The sequence below is a fragment of the Thamnophis elegans genome, chromosome 15, assembly GCF_009769535.1.
Source record: "Thamnophis elegans isolate rThaEle1 chromosome 15, rThaEle1.pri, whole genome shotgun sequence".
In the NCBI taxonomy this organism is placed as follows: domain Eukaryota; kingdom Metazoa; phylum Chordata; class Lepidosauria; order Squamata; family Colubridae; genus Thamnophis; species Thamnophis elegans.
The window spans coordinates 46,890,231-46,912,655 of record NC_045555.1 but is presented as its reverse complement, the minus strand read 5'-3'; the positions used below and the strand labels follow the sequence as shown (position 1 = coordinate 46,912,655).

Below are 22,425 nucleotides of genomic sequence, written 5' to 3'. Positions count from 1 at the left end.
TATCTTTTCTGATGGTTGAGTTTTAGCCTTAATTGTTTGATTTTATGAGCACCATGCATGAAATGAACTGAAATTGGAAGGGTCTGTATATAGTTTGTTCACTGAAGAACAAATAATATTCTACAATAATTTTACAACATGCATTGAATAACAAGTATGTTTTTCCCCTCTTTATTATAAATCTTAGTACATTTTCCTATTTCCACATTGAAGCTTCTGTTATTTGTTTAAAAATTAACAACATTTAAATGGCTTAGAATATTGAGAATAAAAAAGTGAAAGAAAAAATATCCATTCAATGTTAATTATAATTTAGGATGATGGTATTACAGATATAACTCTTAGCTTTTCTATACAAAGTTGACTATTACATTGAAAAAGAATTGCTACGACTCATATCAAAATAATTGTTGTATGCTAGAGCAGGGGTGTGAAACTCGATTTCGCTGAGGGTTGTGTTTGATCTAGGGGGGCGGCGGGGCATTGCCATGTTGGGTGTGGTCAGCTCAACGTCACTCATCGAGACTCTGTTTTGAGCCATGACAGCCTCTTGCAGCCCTCGGCCAGCGAAAACAGAACTCGGGGAGGCCACACGTGACCCTCCCGGTTCTGTTTTAGTCCACGACAGCCTCTTGCAACCCCCCAAAACAGAGCTCAGAGAGGACTTGTGTGGCCCTCCCAAGCTCCATTTTCACTGGCAGAGGCACCACAGGCCGGTCCTTCGCTGTTTTCACAGCGGACCCACGAGCCAGATCCGAGCCACAAGAGCTGAGGTGGCGCAGTGGTTAGAGTGCAGTACTGCAGGCCACTTCAGCTGACTGTTATCTGCAATTCAGCGGTTCTAATCTCACCGGCTCAGGGTTGACTCAGCCTTCCATCCTTCCGAGGTGGGTAAAATGAGGACCCGGATTGTTATTGGGGGCGATATGCTGACTCTGTAAACCGCTTAGAGAGGGCTGAAAGCCCTATGAAGCGGTATATAACTGCTATTGCTATCTAAGCACCTCACAGGCCGGATCTGGCCCGCAGGCCTTGAGGTTGACATCCCTTTGCTAGAGGTTCTGTTCATAAGCTACTGACTGATTAAGAATAGTAAGTATCTTTAAATTGATTATGTATGCTTTCTTTCTTTCTCTTCAATAGGTGTGGCTTGAATTGTTGAGCAAAGCTTCCTTACAGTATGTGGTAGCTGCCGCATGTCCATGGATGGGAGCTTGGCTCTGCCTGATGATGCAGCCTTCTCATTTGCCTATTGATTTAAATATGTTGCTGGAGGTGAAAGCCAAACTGAAGGTTAGACTTGAGGAAACAAAGTATTGCTTTAACTAGTATATGCCTGTTTGAATGGGATATTTGGCTTCGTTGTAGAGATCCCCAATTTTGCACCGAAGAGTCCCGTATGACAGTATTTCACTAACAGAGAAAAAATACCATTTTCCTTTCCAAGGCCTAAGGTAGTTGTTTTTCAAACTTGGAAACTTTCAGATTTGTGGACAATTCTGGGAGCTGAAGTCCACCTGTCTTTAAAGTTGCCAAGTTTGAAAAAAACATGGGTCTGATGCTTGGACGTGTAAGAGACCGCCTGCTGCCAATTACCTCCCAAAGACCCATTAGATCACACAGAGCGGGCCTCCTCCGGGTTCCGTCTACCAGCCAATGTCATCTGGCTACTACCCGGGGGAGGGCCTTCTCTGTGGCAGCTCCGGCCCTTTGGAGCGAACTCCCCGCAGAGATTCGGACCCTCACCTCTCTCCAGGCCTTCCGGAAAGCCGTTAAAACCTGGCTGTGTCGGCAGGCCTGGGGTCGATGAGTTCCCTTCCCCTCTCGAATCGTGTGGCTGTTGGTTGTTTTAAATTCCCTGTATTTTTTGTTGTAGTTCTTGTGTTTTCCCCTTCCCCTCCTTTGGGTTTGTGCGCCGCCCTGAGTCCCACCGGGAATAGGTATAAGCGTCTAGGACAGGGGTGTCAAACCCGCAGCCCGCGGGCCAAATGCACCACGCACTGGCCATGCCCACTCCTGTTTTAGTGAAGGGGAAATTGTGATACATTCACGTGATGACAATGTCTTGACGTGAGTTTGACACCCCTGTTCCGGGAGCTACACTACCTGGTTTTGTTTCCTCTACATTTCTTTAAATTGTTGACATTATATTGAATGACTTATTTTTTATTTATTTGCTGCTGTTATTTGTATTCATTGCAAGCACATATCTTTTTAAAATACTAAGGTTTTCAAATTGTGCTGGACAACTTTCAAATATTTTTATCTACCAGAAGAAAATACAGTGTCTTTCATTGTGTGCCAAGTGTTTTTTTCCTCTTTAGGTCTAACAATGTGCAATCACAGAGAATAAGACTAAGTCTCTTGTACTTTTGAAAATTGAACATTATTTTCCCTTCACAGCATAGCAGAGCGTAAAGAAACAAGTATCTTGTCCATAGATAATACATCTTATGAAAAGCTTCTTTTCAAAGGCACTCCATGTTTTTTTTCCCCCCTTCATCTTTTGGGCTACTCTGTTCTGTCTGAGAGTCAGTCACATTCTAGAAAACCAAGTGTTTTCTTCTTCCTTTGTGTCAAGTTAATGTCTGAAGGCTGCCTGTTGCAAGCGACTTAAGAGTTTGGAGAAAGATGGAGGACAAAGAACAAACAGAATTGTCTTTTGTTTATTTTGCTTCTAGCTTGTTAGACTGTAGCTAGTTTCCTCCTTTTTCAAAAAATAAATGGCTTGAGATGAGAATGAAGTTTAGGAACTTATTTACTAGGAAGTATTGGAAGTGAGGGGAAAGAATGAGAAAAAACGAGAATTAATATTTGAAAAGAAACAATCCCTAAATTTGGGGTATTTTGCCAATTCAGGTTTTTTTTAGAAAACCTTTCTATTTTCCATGTTGTATTTAATCCATGTTGAGAGAGCCGAGGTGGTTAGGGTGCAGTACTGCAGGCCACTTCAGCTGACTGTTCAGCGGTTCAAATCTCACCGGCTCAAGGTTGACTCAGCCTTCCATCCTTCCGAGGTGGGTAAAATGAAGACCCAGACTGTGGGGGCGATATGCTGACTCTGTAAACCGCTTAGAGAGGGCTGAAAGCCCTATGAAGCGGTATATAAGTCTAACTGCTATTGCTATGCTATATCTATCTATCTATCTATCTATCTATCTATCTATCTATCTATCTATCTATCTATCTATCTATCTTCTGTATCTATCTTATCTATTATCTATCCATCCAAGGCTTAAGGTTGACTCAGCCTTCCATCCTTCCGAGGTGGGTGAAATGAGGACCCAGACTGTGGGGGAAATATATGCTGACTCTGTAAACCGCTTAGAGAGGGCTAAAAGCCCTATGAAGCGGTATATAAGTCTAATTGCTATTGCTAACCACATTTTTGGTTAGAAGTAAACATACATGTGTGCATATGTATACAATATACACAAAATTTACAATAAGCACAAACAAACAAAAAATAATAATGAAATAATTGAAATAAAAAGCCAAATCCTATGAGACTGCACACCTCCTGACTTCCCTGTGGAGACTCGCAACCACCTGTTTCTCTCCTTCCTTCCCATCAGCCTGCCCAGTTCCATCATGGCAGCCAATCTTGATAGTCCTTCCTCTCCCACCAGTCTTCACTGCCTTAGGCACTTCCTCTCAGAAATACAGATTTTTTTCCCCCCTAAACATTTCATATCCCCTGTTGCCCACCTGGGAGTTTTTTCATGCAAGTCCAATGAATTTTGAGTAACTCTGCTTCATTTATATGACTGAATTCAACAACATCCTTGATAAACACATTGATCTAATAGGAGAGAAGTAATATACTTTATCATATATGCATCCTGCCTTTTATTTAGGATCTCAAAGTATACACGATGTTCCATCCTGTTTTTTTTTCCTATGAAATAGGCTCAGCTAAGAGAAATTGACAGGTCCAAAGTCAGCCAGTGAGCTCCTGTTGCTGATAATAGATTGGAATCAGGATGTCCTGCTTCTAATCCAACAGATGAATCACAGCCCTCCATTGGTTCTTAGTAATATACTCTTCCTCCTGCGTTCTTGCCACAGTTATATAAATTGATCGCAATACCCTGTAGGATGTAGGAATAAAATTTGACCCACTGTTTCTATTTTTTGACGCACCCAATGGGAAGCATTTTGATGACTAGAACACTACTGACCTTCCCCTCCGGTAGAATCCAAGATCAAAGGATTGAACAACAACAATAAATAAGTGTACATTTGACTTACACCTGTAAGGATAAATGGCTGACCATTTGCAAGCCTCTTTTATCTAAACTCTTGTCAGGAGAAAAGGCACATTCTGATCAGTCATATATCTGATCTCTGTCCTCTGATGATTATCCCAGCTCTGTATAGGCGAAATGAAATCGAAACCTTGAAAGAAAATGGCAGTTGTATATTTCTCCCCCCACCCCCCCACCCCAGGATAAATTAAAACCACCACAGAGGTTAGAAATGCCAGGGGTTGGTTGAAAAAAAAACTTAGTTTATGTGAGTAACTTAAAGAATATAGGTAGTTTTCTGATCTCAGTGGATGGCATTCCCAAGTTCATGGAGGTTTGAAATACAACAGGGTATGTAAAATTGCTTGTATAAATATGGGCTGGAGAGTTTGCCTAACCAAATAAACACATTTGTAAAGAGAAAAATGTTTGGCACTAAATTCCTTGGTGGGAGGGCAACTAGAATGCAATAGCTACTTATTGTTCAGGACAAGCGTTATACCTGCCTTTCTGTGGCAGCTTTAACTTGCATTTCACATTTTTGGAATATACGTTTCTTTGGTCTGCCAGGTTTATCAGTGGAATTGCATCATCTGGATACAGGAGTGTGCCTAGCTCACTTAAACATTCTTTTTTTGTCAGTGTTATTTGTATAAAAAAATTAAACAGAAGAGAAGTTAATGCATAGCCTTGCTTAACCTTTCGGAGTTGAGATCTGATTAGATAATTTACATAATATCTAAAGTGCCTGGAGATATTTTTGTACAACATCTTAATCCATAGCAACTGTCATGCTGCACCAAGACTGTTATCTGAACTGGAAGACTAGTAGGCAAGAGAATCAAGGATATGCAGCTCTTTAATAAGCCAATTTATTATTACAGATAACAAAGAAGCCCCAATAAAGCAGAAAAGCAGCAACTATAAGCTTTGTCAATCTTAAAATTCAAATATTCTCTCCTGTGTATCCTAAGAGACCGAGAGAGGGTGACTTGCCAGTGGGAAGGGCAGATGACATTGGTTAATTGGTTGAAGAGCCGAGGTGGCGTAGTGGTTAGGGTGCAGTACTGCAGGCCACTTCAGCTGACTGTTATCTGCAGTTCGGCGGTTCTAATCTCACCGGCTCAAGGTTGACTCAGCCTTCCATCCTTCCGAGGTGGGTGAAATGAGGACCCAGACTGGGGGGGCGATATGCTGACTCTGTAAACCGCTTAGAGAGGGCTGAAAGCCCTATGAAGCGGTATATAAGTCAAACTGCTATTGTTATTGCTAATGGCTTGACCTTATCTGGTACCGCCGCTAACCGAAGCCCATCAAGAATATCCATTTTCTTTTGCAATCCAAATCTATGCGCAGAGGCCCCTTGTGTGGTATTTGACTATTTTATAAGGTACTTGCCATATGCCAAATAAATAATACATAAAACCGTTAACCTCCTGCCCTAAAACCGGCTTATTTCTCTGTCATAATGCACCATTTTTTTTCCATTATCCCAGCCTATTCACTAGATTCTTAGATTTATGTTTTGCATCTAGCTGACTTGTAGTAAGTAGCAAGCAGATGGGCTAATAATTAGCAGATTCCATTTCTTTCCATTCCATTACTTCAGATTGGTTAGGATTGTGACTACATAGCCCTTAACTTCATAGAGTTTGCACTATCTGATCTATGTGAGTAGAGGCTCCTTGTAGAAGACCACTAGGCTGCATGTATTTTAAATAGTTTAGGGAAATCAAATAATAATTTGGCTTCCCATTTTGCAGCTACCCAGCTAAGGGGCCAGTCTGATGGATTATCTCTGTTGACCTCAAGAGCTAACTGCTACAATGGCCTGCTTTAAGTCACTGCCTAAAAGTATTCTGGGAAATCTATAGGAGGAATAGGTTTTCATGTGTCTTCAGGGCAGAAAAGGAAAGGGAGGAGAAAGAGGATGGGAAACCTTACCCACACTGTTTACATAGGTCATAGGATAAGTTAAGTACACTGACATATAGTGGAAATACACCAAGGGGAGGAGGAGTGGGATAGAAGAAAGACAGGTACAGAGGGATGGGAGAGAGGATGGGAGGGAAGGTGAGAAGGAAGGGAGGGAGTGGATCGGGAGAGAGGAGTGGTAGAGGGGGAGGGGAAGTAGGGTAGAGGGGGATGATGGAGGGAAGATAGAAAGTTGGAGGGGTGTGGAAGAAAGAGGTGTATGGAGAGGGGAAGAGGTATATTGGGTTTGTATTTTGGGGGGGGGTATTGTTGACAAGAGGAATTGCTGCAATGATTGTTTAATGTTGTATGGCGCCGGCTATGCACAGTATATATGTGAGTGTATGACAATGGAAAATAAAAACTTTTAAATGTAAAAATCTATTTCTGTATATCTTTAGAAAGCGTATGCCATTAATTACCATGTAATTTCCCTCCTGATGGTCCTTGTTTATCCAATCAGAAGCTTTCTCTGCTTGCCCCTTGGTTGAGTTGGCTGAGGAGTGTTTACATTTCTTTGCTATCTTGTAATACCATTGGGTGCACCCACCACTCTGAGATGGTGCTACCAAAAATTCAGGCTGACGACACAATTTGGTCCAGTTTTTGGTTAGTTACAAAGATTTATTTATTATTTTATTTATTTATTTAAAACTTTTATATGCCGCCCAATCCCAAAGGACTCCGGGCAGCTTACAAACAGAATATTTAAAAAAAACACATAAAAACAATACAATTTAAAACAACAATCATCCATCATAAATTCATTCTAGTCGGGGCCGGACCTCAATAGTGAGGTCAACAATCCCAGGCCTGCCGGAACAGCCTAGTTTTTACGGCTTTCCTGAAGGCCATCAGAGTGGGTATGGTCCGGATTTCCGGGGGGGAGGGAGCTGGTTCCAAAGAGTCGGAGCAGCCACCGAGAAGGCTCTCCTCCGAGATGAGACTTAAGAATGGTTTGAATTGAGATACCCCCTGGCCCCCTTATCACTTTCCTCTGAAATTAACTGCAATTATACTATATTTTCTAAATTATATAACATATAGTATTTTCATTACTATATTTCAATACTATATTTTCATTAGGTTACATAGATTTTACTCAAATGCATATCCAAGTTAAAAATCTTAGCATTTGTTAAATTTTAAGCTTCAAACAGGAAGGAAAATAGGTTTGTTCTTTAGCCGTGGGATTAAACAGTTAAAAAAAATCAAGCATCACAGCTTTTATTTGGAGTCTGAAGCATTTGCAATTATTAAGAAGGAAATAATAAATGCCTCAAATGGGCAAATGAAGCTTCACCTCTCTTTATACTGTGAAAATGGAAAGAAAATCCATATTTGCCTTTTGTCTGATAATGTTCTTGTGCCTGAATTTCTTTCTCCATTGTGCGCATCAGGACAGCATATAAGTGCCTTTTAGCCGGCAATTGCAGTTGAATAACAAGTGCTGTTTTATAATTTCAGAGCATTAGAACAGAGGTGGGAATTGGAGACGGCTAATGTTACATGCCTATTGCTCTTACAGATCTGCAGGCGTACGCTTGGGTTTGAAATTATCCTCTCCAAAATCAGAGGCAACGAAAATGTTTATATTATATTTAATTTAGGACCCTGTGCTATATTCCTGCATAGGTTTCATCCGGGGTTGAAATGCGCATTTCAAATATTACTGTCCCAAATATAAAAAGAAAAGCTGTGCATAAAATATATAAAAATGTAGATCCTGTCTTAATAGCAGATGTGTTGTTTCCGCAGGAAAAGTCAGGAGGGAAGCTGCGTCCAAGTCAACCCCAGACCAAAGAAGTGGTCCAGGAATATATAGCCGGTGCCGAAAGCGTCACTGAAGATCCAGCAACCAGAGATTTTGTGGTTATGAGAGCTCGAATGATGGCCGCAAAGTCAGTTTATTCTTGAAAACCTTTTATGTTAAACAAGGCAGAGCTTATAGTAAAGATACAGGATTCGAATTAAACACTGTAACCCAACTAACAGAAATGTGTCATTCCAGGTTGCTTGGGGGCCTCTGCTGCTGCATTTGCGATCCCAGCGTGAATGCTGCTTCCCAAGAAATCAAGCCAGCAGAATCACTTGCCCAACTCTTGCTTTTCCACCTGAATTCCAAGTCGGCTTTGCAGAGGTTTAGCGTTGCATTAGTAATCTGTGAGTGGGCTGCCTTGCAGAAGGTAGGAGAACCAGTACAACGGTTAAAAACGCATACCGTATTTTTCAGACTATAAAACGCACCGCAGTATAAGACGCAGCATGATTTTGAAGAGGTAAATTTTTTTTTTAAAGTTTTTTGCACTCTGCGGGCCTCCCAAAACCTCTGCATGCTTCATTTTTTTTTTAAACAAAAAGGAGGGGGGGGAAGCAGAGCTTTAGGAGGCTTGTAGAGTGCTCCTGGGGGATTGGGGGGGGGGGGGAACAAGCAAAAAAATGGCCCTTTTTTGTAAAAAAAAAGGGGGGGGTGCATGCAGAGCTTTGGGAGGCTGGTAGAGTGCTGTTGGGGGGGGGGCAAAAACAGCCCATTTTTTGCTCATTTTTGCGCCCCCCCCGAGCACTTTGCAAGCCTCCCAAACCCTCTGTGCGCCCATTTTTGCAAAGGGGGCAGAGTGTCAGCTCCTCTCCATTAACTAATTAGGAAAGAAAGACCACGAGACTCCATAAGTAGAAATCAAATGTACTTTTACTAATTAGGAATGGTTAAAGGCAAAGTGCAGCGAAGTCTGAATAATTAGGCGCGAAAGCAATTGATATATAGAATAGCCCATTCCCCACCCCTTGGCATCATACCCCCAGTCCAATCATAAGTCTTCCAAGTGTCAGGTGTGAGATAACTTCAAAAGGCATCACGAAGATGGAATGTCGGTGCCGTTAGTCCTGGCGGGAAACACCCACGCATGCGTAGTCCGTTCAGTCGGTGAACTCCAGAACCTTCCTCCAGCACAATGAATAACCCCTCCCAAATACCATGCCCTCCCTCCCCGTTTCATGGCAGCTGAAGCGATAGCAAAGCAGAAGCTGACACAGAGTTTCAGTAGGCCAAATATGCTGTATTCAGTGTATAAGATGCACTTAGTTTTTCACCCTCTTTTTTGAGGGAAAAAGGTTTGTCTTATACTCCAAAAAATACGGTATTCTCCAACTTAAACCATTTCTGTCTCTGTTTAATAAAGCTTATGATTTTCAGATATAACACCTTTTCCTATCAGCGGATAACAGTCCATATGCAAGATAATTTTGAAATTGACTGGAATTGACAGAACTCTTTAATTCATGGTGTCTCTGGAGATTCTCAGTCATCCTGGTCATGGTTGTCCCAAAGGTGCTTTTTCAAGAGGCAACTGGATTTTCTGTTTTTTTTTCTTTTGAAGACATTTCGCTTCTCATCCAAGAAGCTTCTTCGGCTCTGTAATTCATGATCTTAGTTTTAGAGGCTGAAAATACCCAGTCTGCTAAGAATACGCATAGCAGCATTTAAATTTTTTGTGTGTGAATAGACTTTTCTGCCACGTTACCACGTGCTTTCAAAACTTGCTTGAGATTTAAAAGCCAGCAGGTGGCTATTTGAAACATTGCTGCTTTTTGGGGTACATAGCTGGTCGTCCTGTTTTTTTTTTTTTTTAATTTAGATGTAGATTAATATTAAGTATTCAGCTCCATAACATTTATCGCATTTGCACTTTTATTTTAAATCATGAAACCAAATAAACACCAGTTCAACCGCTTAGAGGTTTTTCAGCGTGGCACGACAAAACCGCGCCCGATTAAACCGCGTCCCTGACGTCATCAACAGGGCGACAACAGCGAGCGCGGAGAAAGAAGGGCGCTTCAAATAGCGCTTTGAAAGCAAGCCGATTCAAGTTAAGGTAAGGGTTAGGGTTAGGTTTAGGGTTAGGTTTAGGGTTAGGTTTAGGGTTAGGTTAAGGGTTAGGTTTAGGGTTAGGTTAAGGGTTAGGATAAGCGTTAGGTTTAGGGTTAGGTTAAGGGTTAGGATTAGGTTAAGGGTTAGGTTTAGGTTAAGGGTTAGGTTTAGGTTAAGGGTTAGGTTTAGGGTTAGGTTTAGGGTTAGGTTAAGGGTTAGGTTTAGGGGTTAATTTTAGGTTTAGCGTTTACAGCGTGCTTCTGTCTCCGCGCTGTTGTCGCCCTGTGATGACGTCAGCTACGCGGTTTCGTCGAGCGCGCTTTAGTCGAACGCGGTTTCGTGGTGGAACCGTTTTTCAGTACTTGTAATAAGTTAATCCCCTGTGCACCGTTAAGATCGTTTTCATTAAAAATGTGAAATTTTGGTGGTTTTTTTGCAGGAAAACAAAATAGTGGCCGATGCTGTCCTGTCCCGCTTACTTGGAGTTCTCTCTGAGCATCTTTATTATGATGAAATTGCGGTTCCCTTCACCCGGATGCAGAATGAATGTAAACAACTTATCTCTTCATTCAACGATGCAAACATTGATATTCCCAGCAAAGCAAACTGCAGCGTATTTACCATAGATCAAGCTAATGAATTGGTGAGTAGATTAAATTAAAAATAAAGATCCGCATTCACACTTCCATTGAAACCACTGTGGTGGCAAAGCGTTCCCCAATCACTTTTTAAAATAGGTCTGTCTGTCAGGACAGCCTCCCTCAGTAACCACTCAACTCCATTTTGCAGAATTAAGAGTACTTTTACTGGCCATGAGTAGATAGCAGCTAAGCAAAGCAGGATCTGAGGCAAAAGCGCGCGTAAGCATAGATATCAATATGTGACCCAACTCCCTCCCCCCCTGGTAACCCCATCCCGTAGTCCAATCCGCACATCCCTCAGGTGTCATGTGGGTGTCATCTTCGAAAAGCGTCATCAGGTTGGTATGCCGGACAGTTGGCCTTGGCGGGTAAATCCACTATTTGCAGCATGCGTAGTAGATGGTGAGAACAAAACTCCCTTTTTACAATCACTCCTGTACTTAAAACTTCCCCTCTCAAATACCACGCCTCCCCCTCCCCGTTTCAATGGCGGCCGAAAGCAAGTAGCGAAGCAGAGGCAGACACTGTCAATCCTCCAAAATAGGTAGGATGTTTTTGCATACAGGTAGACCTCAGCTGACAGCCACAGTTCAGGGCTGCAATTTGGGTCACTAAGTGTTGCAGTTGTAAAGCAACATGTCGGTGTGGCCACATTATTTTGCAATCCCGACAATTAGCTGTCCTTAAGTAAATTTTATTGGTCATTAGTTAAGGGCTCACCCCAGTCCAAGTCATTCCAGTCTTGGTCCCTCACAGACCTGATTCCTGGTAAGGTAAGGGGCTAACTAACCCACCTGCCTGTCTCCCCCACCCCCATTTCTACCCTTTTGTGCCCCCCCTCTTCACCCTATCTTGTGGTTCATCAAGCAGCTCCAGAACTGTATGGCCTCTTTTCCTTTTAACCTATGATGAAAAACATCTGTTTCTACCTTGGAAATGAGAAGGGAAACTTTGAGATGCAAAGTGATCTCCTACAGGGGATGTGACTATCAGCCATAATGAAAGTCCTGATTTTGATAGCAATGATACAGATGAGCAAAATAAGATGCGGTCTATTTTTAGTACAGATGATCCAGTTGATAGTTACAGCCTCTCTTAAAGAGTGAAAAGAGGACAGGCAAGCAAGCAGTTACTTTTAAAAAAAAAATAAGCTACTGCAGCTATTGATGCTTCTGTTATAAAATCATTTTTCATGTAGAAATGTAAGAGTGGACCTAAGAAGTTCAGATTGTGACTATTCTGCTTTAAAATATGGTTATGGAGCCTGTATTCCATTCCTGAGTGAGGAATTAAAGGGGGAATGTTCTCAATTACAAATAGTGTAGGACACTAACATTCTGCTGTGTAAATTTTCCATTCGTATTTTATGTTTATGTCTAATAGTGTAAGGAATGCCCAAGGAGTGGTTGGTGGATTGCAGAAATAATCTAGGTGGCACTCAGAAGTGTGTGTTCTTAGATCTTACTCTAAATATTAAATATAATACTAGCATACCTATAAAATCAATAATCTTCTCTGAATCCAAAGGTTTTTTTTTCTTTTAGAGTTTCTTTGATATAAAATTTTATAGGATATAGAACAACAACAAAAAAAACTGTGAAACAATCCTACTTTAAAGAGTTGCAGTTAAGTGCTACATTCATACATCACCAGTTCCAAAGCTTCTTTCTGAAGCACTGTGCAGCCCAGGGAAAAATCTTGACCAGTGTATTGAGCAGTTTATATCCCCACTGAAATTGTCAAATCACACGAGTACGTAGAGGATTCATTTGGTTCCCAGGAGGCTTTTTGGAAGTTTCATGAGTCTCTGGCCATTAGCCCAGTCAAAGTCTTAAGTCAACACTCAGAGTGAGGGGAAGATTGGATTGCCTTCTCCCAGTATGCCAATTCTCAAGCTGGTTTTCAAGAAGTTCCAGGAGATGACGTGACATAAGAGGTTTCTGGAGGGGCATTGAAAAAAAGAAGAGTAAATCTCTCTGGAGATACGTAAAAGCCCATTATACATAGTGATGATAAGTGGCATTATCATTATCACTACTCTTCACAAGAGCCACACTTAAGTATTTGGTTAGCTCATTAGAGTCAGAATAACCATCTGAATCTTGATGTCACTCACTGTTGCGTTTCAAAGAAGGTTACTCCAGGATCCTTACACTTACAAAAATGCACCTGTTTCCTCAAGTTGATTGTCTTTCTTATCAATCGTGAAGCAATTTTGTCTTCACACCTGATATCCATATGATTTCTCTGCATGCTCAAATTATCTTTGGACAATATGCTCCATTTAACTATAAATGTGTAGCTTTCCTCTCAGCTCTTCTGGATGCATGAGATTAAATGCATTTATGAGTTTAAAAAATATTAAATGCTAATTAATTCCTCTCTCCTTGTTGCCATTTCTTGCAACAAATTATTTTTGGTAGGACTGGGATGCTGATGGTGCAACTGTCCTGGGTCTTACTTTATGTCTTAATGGCTTTGAATACAGAGTGAACGGATACTGGAAGCTGGGAGGCCACTAGGGTGTTTTTTAATTATCTTTATTACATCCCTAAGAAAGAAATTATCACAACTACCGATGGATGCAACTCAATATCTTCTCATAAGAGAATAATAATAAAACATTATATGCAAATCTTGGTGGAAAGAACAAACTTCATGATGATAAATGCGACATGGAGTCTGGACATTCTTAGCTGTAGGACATACCTTCAAATAGTAATAGCAACAGCTAGGAGTTTCATTCTCTTCCTAGATATGTCAGTCAACTAATCCTAAAATAGCTGCTTTATAATTCCTGGTTGGGAAGAATCTGAAGATCTGTAGACAAGCAGGACAGTGAGTTAAAATGTCAAATGTAAGATAAAGAATATTTTTATAGCATGAATCACAGATTCATCTTCAGTATTTGAGCCAAATACAAAGATGATCCTGGTAAGGAATATTATTCTAGTTTTCCATTATCATTATAAAGGGCAAGGGCCGGATTCTTGCTCATGAAAATGCCCCCCTGCGTGGCAGTATGAAGGACGTTATAAGAATATCCAGTTATTTACCATAGCTGACAAATATGGTTCAGTTTCTAAGATACTCATCATACCTTTCCCAGCATGTGAACTGTTGAGATTTCAAAAGCTTTGGGTTCGGTAAGATGTTACAGAAGGCTGTGCAATGAACCGAGAAAAACATATGTTGTTAATGTAACAAAATTCTTTTAAATTCCAAAATTACAAACACCAAGGCTGAGCTAAACCTGTATTGATTTGCAGTTTTTCACTTTATTGGGGACACCCCCTGTTTCACAGGTTCTCCTTTCTCCATGCCTGGTTTTAGTCTGCCTTGATGTGGAGGAGAGAAAAACCCAGGGTCTTGCTTGGGGGGAGGGGGATGTCCTCAGTTTTAATACTCATCGCATTTCTATTTAAATTCCATATGAAATTGCTGAACAAAGTCATCCATCCACATGGTGGTGTGATATATCATCGATATATAAAGGATACCCAGCTGTATATCACAATTCTAGGCCAAAGAGGCCGGGTGTTGTTATTGTTTAACAACTTTTCCTGATGCCTGGAGGCTGTTGCAAGACACAAGTAGCTTTAGATTCAAGGACTTTCCATCTCTCTGGATTTTCCAAATTTAGTTACTTAACGGGGTTGCACTTTCCATACAGCACTCGCATGTAGTTTAAGAGTAATTTGTTAACTTGTTTTGCTTTTCCTTTGTATAATAGTTTTTGACTATTTGTACTTTATAAATTGAATTACAACGGTTGCAAGCCAGAAGTCATTTGATTAGGGGGGCGAAAGAAAGGGTGTATGGAGGGTCGAAGAGGTACATTGGGTTTCTATTTTGGGGGGTATTATTGACAAGAGGAATGGCTGTGTTTATTGTTTAATGTTATATGGCCCCGGTTATGCACAGTATATATGTGACTGTACAAAAATGAAAATGGAAAAAATAAAAACACATTTACAGAAGTCACTTGATTAAATAAAATTTTTAAAATGGTGATTTAAAAAAAAAATCTGGAGCATTGCATGAATGTGTAAATATTCTTCCTACAATTCTTTTTAATCTGGTAAGTGTAGTTTTATTTTGTGTTTTTCGTGTTCATTTTTGATTACTCTGAGCACAGAGACCAACATCTATAAAAATAAACATGGGTTTGTCCCAGCTTCCAGTGATTTTAAAAGCCTCCAATGTCACAAAATAGTAATTATTATTTTTTTTTACTTTTTTAAAATTAAGGTTACTACTGTTTTCAATGAAGCTACGTCGTCTCCAAACCTGAACCCCCAAGTTTTACAGCAATTAGATGGCAAGCGGCAGCAAGTTCAAATGACAGTCACAGAAACGAACCTGGAATGGCAAACGCTACAGCTGAGAGTGCACACATTCACTGCTTGCGCTGTGGTCAATTTGGAGCAGCTTCCAGAAAAAATAAACCCGGTTATAAAGCCTTTGATGGAGGCTGTGAAGAAAGAAGAAAACACGCTGGTACAAAATTACTCAGCTTTATGCATAGCGAAACTGCTTCAGCAATGCATCGCAAGATCTCCCTGCCCCAATTCGAAAATCATTAAAAACCTCTGCACCTCGCTGTGCGTGGATCCGCACCTGACTCCTTTAGCGTCGTGCCCTGCACAGCCACAGAGCAGCCATGAAAACTCAAAAGGTACGTTGACCAACTGCTAGCCCTTCCGTTTGCTGCATGGAACCATCTTCACGGGATCGGCATACTTATCAGGAAGTCTTCCAAGGAGTTGGTTAGGGCCTTTAAAGCTCTCCATGGCAGGGTTACTCGATGAAGCGTCTTATCCCTCAAGGAAGGCCCGTCCTATTCGTGCTGGCAGAGGAGGCCTACTGCCAATCCCATTGGTAAAGGAATTCAGTCTGGTGGGATCCAGGAGGAGAGTTCTCCTCTGCCGTAGCACTGGCCTCTGGAACATCCTGCCTCCTAGGGTGGGATCTGCCCCCACCCTCCTGTCCTTCCCTAAGGGCCTGAAGGCCTGCTCTGCCAGTTGGCCTGGGGACCGACCCCATGGGGGAGTTATTGGACTAAGAACTTCCCCATGCATATCCTGCCCGCTACCTGCCCATCTTGTATTTTCATTATTTTTATTGCTTCAGTGATTTAGTATTATTATATTTACATTTTTTATAATGTGTTCTACTGTTGTAAACCTTCCAGAGTAGCCTCATAGAGCAGTGTTTCTCAACCTTGGCAACTTGAAGATGTCTGGACTTCAACTCCCAGAATTCCCCAGCCAGCGAATGCTGGCTGGGGAATTCTGGGAGTTGAAGTCCGGACATCTTCAAGTTGCCAAGGTTGAGAAACACTGTCATAGAGGGATGGGTGGCAAAAAAAATTAAAAACAAACTTACTTATTTACTTACTTTCTTACTACCTTCCTCCCCCTCCCTTCCTTCCTTCCTTCCTTCCTTCCTTCCTTCCTTCCTTCCTTCCTTTCTTCCTTCCTTCCTTCCTTCCTTCCTTTCTTTTTTCCCTCCCAACTTCAGCTATTTGAAGATGTGTAGATTTCAACTCCAGAAATTGCCGGCTGGGGAATTCTGGGAATTGAAGTCCACACATTTTCAAGTCGCCAAAGTTGGGAAACACTGCTATAGAAATTGAAACAAGTTCAGATGATGTCATCTTACTGTAAATTCGTTATTGCATTTTATGCTTTCTGAAGCATTTTTAGTGATGTATGATTTTTTAAAAAAATCTCTGATGAATTCTCACCATTTTATTCCAGCTGCTATGGAGAAGAACCTCACTTTATAATTGCTTATGGAGTTTTTTCTGTATGATTAGGCTCCATTCACCAATACAATACAATAGCAGAGTTGGAAGGGACCTTGGAGGTATTCTAGTCCAACCCCCTGCCTAGGCAGGAAACCCTATACCGTTTCAGACAAATGGCTACCCAACATCTTCTTAAAGACTTCCAGTGTTGGGGCATTCACAACTTCTGGAGGCAACTTCTGTTCCATTGATTAATTGTTCTAACTGTCAGGAAATTTCTCCTCAGTTCTAAGTTGCTTCTCTCCTCCTCCTCCTCCTCCATCTTGCTAAGCTGGGAGTTGTGGCATAAGTTGAGATTATTTTGCTATCTGAGCCAAAACCTGAAAAATCACATTGTTCCTTAGCACAATCTGTGAATCTAGGATAAGATTACAATATCACAGACGTTCGGCAAGTTTGGTTAAGTAATTTGTCCTTTCAACATATTGGTTCATCATCATAACACTTTCATATAATGTATGTCTTCAGCATTTAGAAGTGTCACTTTAAAATATGCTTCATGTTCCTCAAACATTCACTGAGTTCTTCTGGAATATTATTGGCTTTTGTGAACCACCATTCACTATAGGATTTGAATTTGAAACTGCTTACTTTTACTCAGACTCCCAGAAAAATAATCATTATTTTCCAGATCCATCATCCTGTGAAATGAAAGCCTTTACATGTTGAGGCCTTTTCTAATCCCTGTGACTTCATTATTAACTCCTCTCTGATAGAAGCAGCAAAGATGGTGACAAAAAAGTGGGAGAAGTAAAGCCAAAGAGAGAAAAAAATAATAATACATTACTGTACTTATTTGTACCTCCCACATTTTACCCAGAAATACGCCTTAGTTTATTTAATCTCTCTACCACATCCCATCGTAAAGGATTAGATTGAGCTATAATAATTCATCCAGTGACTTTAACAAGCAGAAACTTGAATTTGTGTGTCTCTTTTGTTGCAGCAGTCTTAATTATTGTTCCATACTAATTTGCTAAGTTTCATAAGTGTTTCCTAATTCTATGTCTGTCTCAGAATAATTCAGATTGATCTTTCTCTCTCTCTCTCTTCATTCATTCATTCATCTGTTCATCTCACAAAACAAGTGACTCTGTGCCATGTACATTTCCCTTGTTATCCTGCCAGCGTGTTGCTCTGAATTTCAAACCAAATATTCTAGTGATCATAATCCCTTAGAATTTCAAGTTTGGGTTGTTGTTTTTAAAGAATTAATATTAGGGATTGATTTTTCTCTCTTAATTTCCTTTTCCATTACAATTTGGGAGAAGGGAGCACGTTTGTGACCATCCCTGCTGCTTCCATCAGAATTTTTTTAATTGCCACCTTTTTATAGGGTCTAATTCTGAAAGAGATGGGATGCATCATACAGTCACCAAGCACCGAGGTATAATTACGCTATATAGGCACCAAAAAGCTGCATTTGCCATCACAAGCCGACGGGGTCCAACACCGAAAGCCACCAAAGCCCAAATCGGAGATTTGCCTGCAAGCACGAGTGGAAATGTAACAACAGAGCTCGATGAAGTGGGTACAAAGTTTAATTTTCAGTTTTGCAAACATTACACGGTTCGCTGGCTGGGGAATTCTGGGAGTTGAAGTCCGGACATCTTCAAGTTGCCAAGGTTGAGAAACACTGTCCTATTTTCTTTCCTTGGTCATAACATTCTTCCCTCCCACTCCCTCTTTTCTTTCTTTCTTTTAATGGAAACGAGGGAAGCTTTTGTCCATGCTTAGACTGACCTCCTTCTGGCCTTCTTTTCACACTTTCATTGCTTCTGAGAAAACGAGACACGTTGATTTCTTAGACTTGTAGGATCAATTTTACAAAAGAACAAGAAAGGCAAGAATGGAAGGAAAGAACAAGGTTGCTAGCCAATATTGTTGTGTTTCTTTTTTTAATCCTGCTAGCCCCTTCACAAAGAATCATCTGTATGTGTTATTCCCAGCTTGACAACTTGAAATCTTGGAAATTAAATGTACCTTTTTTTAAATAAAAAAAGCATTGTGATTTGAAGCAATTATAGTTCTTTTACTGATCCCTTTTCTCATCATTGTTGAATTTCCATTATAAAAACATCCCTACATTTCGCTGAATTTTACATTGAGTTTGAAACATTTCAATTAATTTTAAATTACTCGTGTGTGAGTTAAAAACAATGGGAAACAAAATTTTAGCCGTCATCCTGATATTGATTATACCATATTAATCTACTAAGATATGTTATGCAGTAGAGGTCAGTTTTAAAGTTGAGAGAATTGATCACTGACTTTTATGCTCCCCCCATGTTGGTCCTTTTTTTGGATCAATATTTGATATTTTGTAGTTTAGGTTTAGGTTTATTCGATTTATATGCCGCCCTTCTCCCAAGGACTCAGGACGGCGTGCAACATTAAAAGAAACATATAATAAAAAAGTTAAAAAGAAATTAAACAGGATATCCCAAACCCAATTAAAATTGACAATGACACTTTTTTTTAAAAAAAGAATTCAAATTAAAATTAGCAGTAATCAATAATTTGATTTGTTTTGTTCAGGCCAGGCTGGCTTGCTGGAAAAGCCAACTTTTTAGTAGTATACTTCCCACTTCAATTTCTCTTTATCTATTTGATAGATGGAAACTCTGGGAGAGCACCCTATTTTTTTCCTGGAGTAACTGCATTAGATACTAACATGCTATTTTATTTGCCTTTATTTGCTTTTAAATTATCTTATTAAATTCTAGGCTCAGAAGCCCTACATTGTACAGCGGAGAGGAGCAGAATTTACTTTATCCACTATAGCGAAGCATTTTGGAGATGAAATGGCAGTAGGCTTGCCACATCTTTGGGATACTATGGTTGGGTCCTTAAAGAACAGTATCGATATAAATAACTTTGGTAGGTGTATTTCTTAAGGCTTGGCTAATTTAAAATTTCAATGAAAAAAAAATATATATATCTAATACTAGTTTCTGTAATAGATCGAAAGTTACTCTTGGAGAAAGGAGATGGACCAGCTCAGGAATTGGTGAATTCTCTACAGGTTTTTGAAATAACTGCAGCTTCTATGGATATTCGGCTTCGCACTCTGGTACTAAATTTTGTTTAGAAATAGTTAGCATTTTCACTGGGGTTCAATAATATTTGTTTTTGCTTTTTCTTAAATTTGGAATAATGGTTAGAACTGCCAACTGCAATTAAAATGTTATGATTTTTATGTAAACTCACAGGATTCTTTTTTTTCCCCGCCATGTATGTGTGTACATTCGAATTAAACTGTGATGTTTCTCTCTCATACATAATGTGTGTTTGTGTGGGTATATGCATATTGCATAATGATTATCTTTTGAGAGCTGAATGCAACAAAATTTATTTTTAATGTATGTTGATTAGTACGTTTAAAGTGACAATAGCATTTTTATTCTATTTTTACATTTAAATTGACCCTATTTTCTTTTTTGAAAGAGATTTCTAAGAGTTGTTCTAATACTTGTTCTAAGAGCTTAAAAGGCAACCATTCTTGAAGCTATTTTAAAAGCCGTTCTTCCTAGCATAATAATGTTTGGACCACATCTTTAAAAATAAGGCTCTAGATAACTGTGTTGCGCACCATCATATGCCTGTGTCTGTTTCTGATTGTTCAAACACACTTTGACATTTCCCTGTCCTTGTTCCATGGCAGGTAGATAAATCATGTATTCAGCATCGTGAATAACTCACACTAACAATGAACTAAAATAGCTTCGTCTTTTGATAGAGTATCTTCAGTAACCTTTGCTGTACCTGTGACTGATCCATGAGTTTGTTTGTTTTTTCCCCAGTTAATACAGCACTTGCCTTATCTTTGTATGTGCCTTCAACACCCCAGCACTGCAGTGAGGCACATGGCTGCCCGTTGTGTGGGTGTAATGAGCAAAATAGCTACCGTGGAAACCATTCATATTTTTCTAGAAAAGGTTCTTCCTTGGCTGGGAGCGATAGATGATAGTACCAAGCAAGAAGGCGCAATTGAAGCTCTCGGCGGTATCCTTGCTAAATTCTTTTTGTGGTCTGCCTCTGTGGGAAAGGCTAGCTTTGTCTAAATAAAACCTAATTCTGAAATTGGCTGCTTGAAAGCAATAACCTTCCAAGGTGGATAAAAGAAAGGAATGTTCTCCTTTTATCTTGATTAAGTAGATAAACCGCAGAGCTCAGCAGGGGAGGTGCCTCTCCTTGGTCAACTGGAACCCAGAGGGGCAAAAGTTTGTGGGGTGGGGAGGGAAATGATAGAATAGTTTCTTTTTTTCTTCTTTTTTTTTAATATAATCACACATTTTATTAAGATGTACAATAAACTCTATTATTCAATTTTTAAAATGTGATTATTGAATGTTATCTGCTAGAAATTGCTATGGGTGCAACTGAAGGAGTTCTGTTTTATGTTTTGTACGCCAGGATTCTCATAATTCGTACAATTCAGAGTTAAAAGGCAGAACTTAAACCTAATAATTGAGAACAGAAAAATCAAATCGAAGAAACCAAATCTAGCGGATAAGGAAAACGTGGGGACTTAAAGAAATGACAGGAATATGAAAAGATCCTCTGAATGATATTCCTGTTGTTGTTGTTTTTTTAAATTTTATTTTATTTTTGTTACATAGACAACATAATCACATAACAATAGAAAAAAAGGAAAAGGGAAAAGGAAAAAAGGGGGGGGGAACCCATCATCCCATACAGTATGTCATTTGATTACAGGTGCATCCCTACTACGTTTCCCCCCATACACACACCCCGTATCTCTCTGTTATATATTTAATAGACACCACAATAACCTAGGGTTTAAAAAAAATAAATAAAGGAAAAGACCCAAAAAAGGGGAAGAAAAAAGGGGGGGGGGAAAGCCATCATCACATGCAGCATGTCGTTTGGTTACAAGTGTTTTAACATCTGCATCTTCAAGTATTATTTACCGTCTCAAATGTTTCATCTGATAGAATCGTTTCTGGTGTAAAAAAAAAGTTTCTATTGCTAATAAGAAAGAAATCCTTAACAACGAATCTGCAGCTATAATGGAGCAATTAGATGTTGGAATTATTCCCTATATAGTCCTGCTTGTGGTTCCTGTCCTGGGCAGAATGAGTGATCAGACAGACAGTGTCCGTTTCATGGCTACTCAATGCTTTGCAACTCTGATTAGATTAATGCCGCTTGAGGTAAGTCAAGACCCCCTTTCCTCTTGTGTCTCAAGATGGGTCACCTTTCTTTGTCCCCTGAATTGGTGCTTGAGCTGCAGGAAGGACTTATAGCCACAGCTGGAACCAGAATTTCCACTGCTGAGCAAGGCATTAAGTGAGTTGCACCCAAGTTTACAGCCACGGTTAAGCAAATTGCTGCAGTTGTTAAGCGACTCACGTGATTGTTACGCGAACCCGGCTTTTCCCCCGCTGACTTTGCTTGTCGGAAGCCAACCAAGAAGGTTGCAAAATGGTGATCACATGACCATGGGGATGCTACAGTTCTGCATTGTTTAAAGAATATGTTTTCTATATAAAGCTTTATTTCATTTAGAGCAGTGTTTCTCAACCTTGGTGACTTTAAGTCCTGTGGACTTCAACTCCCAGAGTCCCCCAGCCAGCACAGCTGGCTGGGGGATTCTGGGAGTTGAAGTCCACAGGACTTAAAGTCGCCAAGGTTGAGAAACACTGATTTAGAGTTATCATTTTGTCAGTTCTCCATCATTGCTTGGCCTTTCAGAACACCCCTTTTTTCATTCTAAATTACAAGCTATTCTGATAGTAAATTACTATGCAAGTTTGCTTAAATATTTGACTAACGTCAAGGTTTGCATTTTGCAAACTCTTAAAACGGTGTGACTTTAATTTGCCTTTTTAGCAGAAACCAGATCCTAATAGATACACC

General features: G+C 40.0%; 1 protein-coding gene across 2 annotated transcripts in view; it reads left to right on the top strand.

Moving 5' to 3' along the window:
• Positions 1 to 22,425, top strand: part of BTAF1 (B-TFIID TATA-box binding protein associated factor 1) — a 75,291-nt gene that overhangs the window by 37,606 nt on the left and 15,260 nt on the right. For both annotated transcript variants that reach the window (XM_032231657.1, XM_032231655.1), the window contains exons 16-25: positions 1,144 to 1,293; positions 7,980 to 8,122; positions 8,233 to 8,407; positions 10,529 to 10,732; positions 14,982 to 15,408; positions 17,879 to 18,069; positions 19,269 to 19,422; positions 19,506 to 19,615; positions 20,346 to 20,547; positions 21,571 to 21,719. In XM_032231657.1, coding sequence (XP_032087548.1) covers positions 1,144 to 1,293; positions 7,980 to 8,122; positions 8,233 to 8,407; positions 10,529 to 10,732; positions 14,982 to 15,408; positions 17,879 to 18,069; positions 19,269 to 19,422; positions 19,506 to 19,615; positions 20,346 to 20,547; positions 21,571 to 21,719 — 1,905 coding nt within the window. The remainder of the gene's footprint in view (positions 1 to 1,143; positions 1,294 to 7,979; positions 8,123 to 8,232; positions 8,408 to 10,528; positions 10,733 to 14,981; positions 15,409 to 17,878; positions 18,070 to 19,268; positions 19,423 to 19,505; positions 19,616 to 20,345; positions 20,548 to 21,570; positions 21,720 to 22,425) is intronic.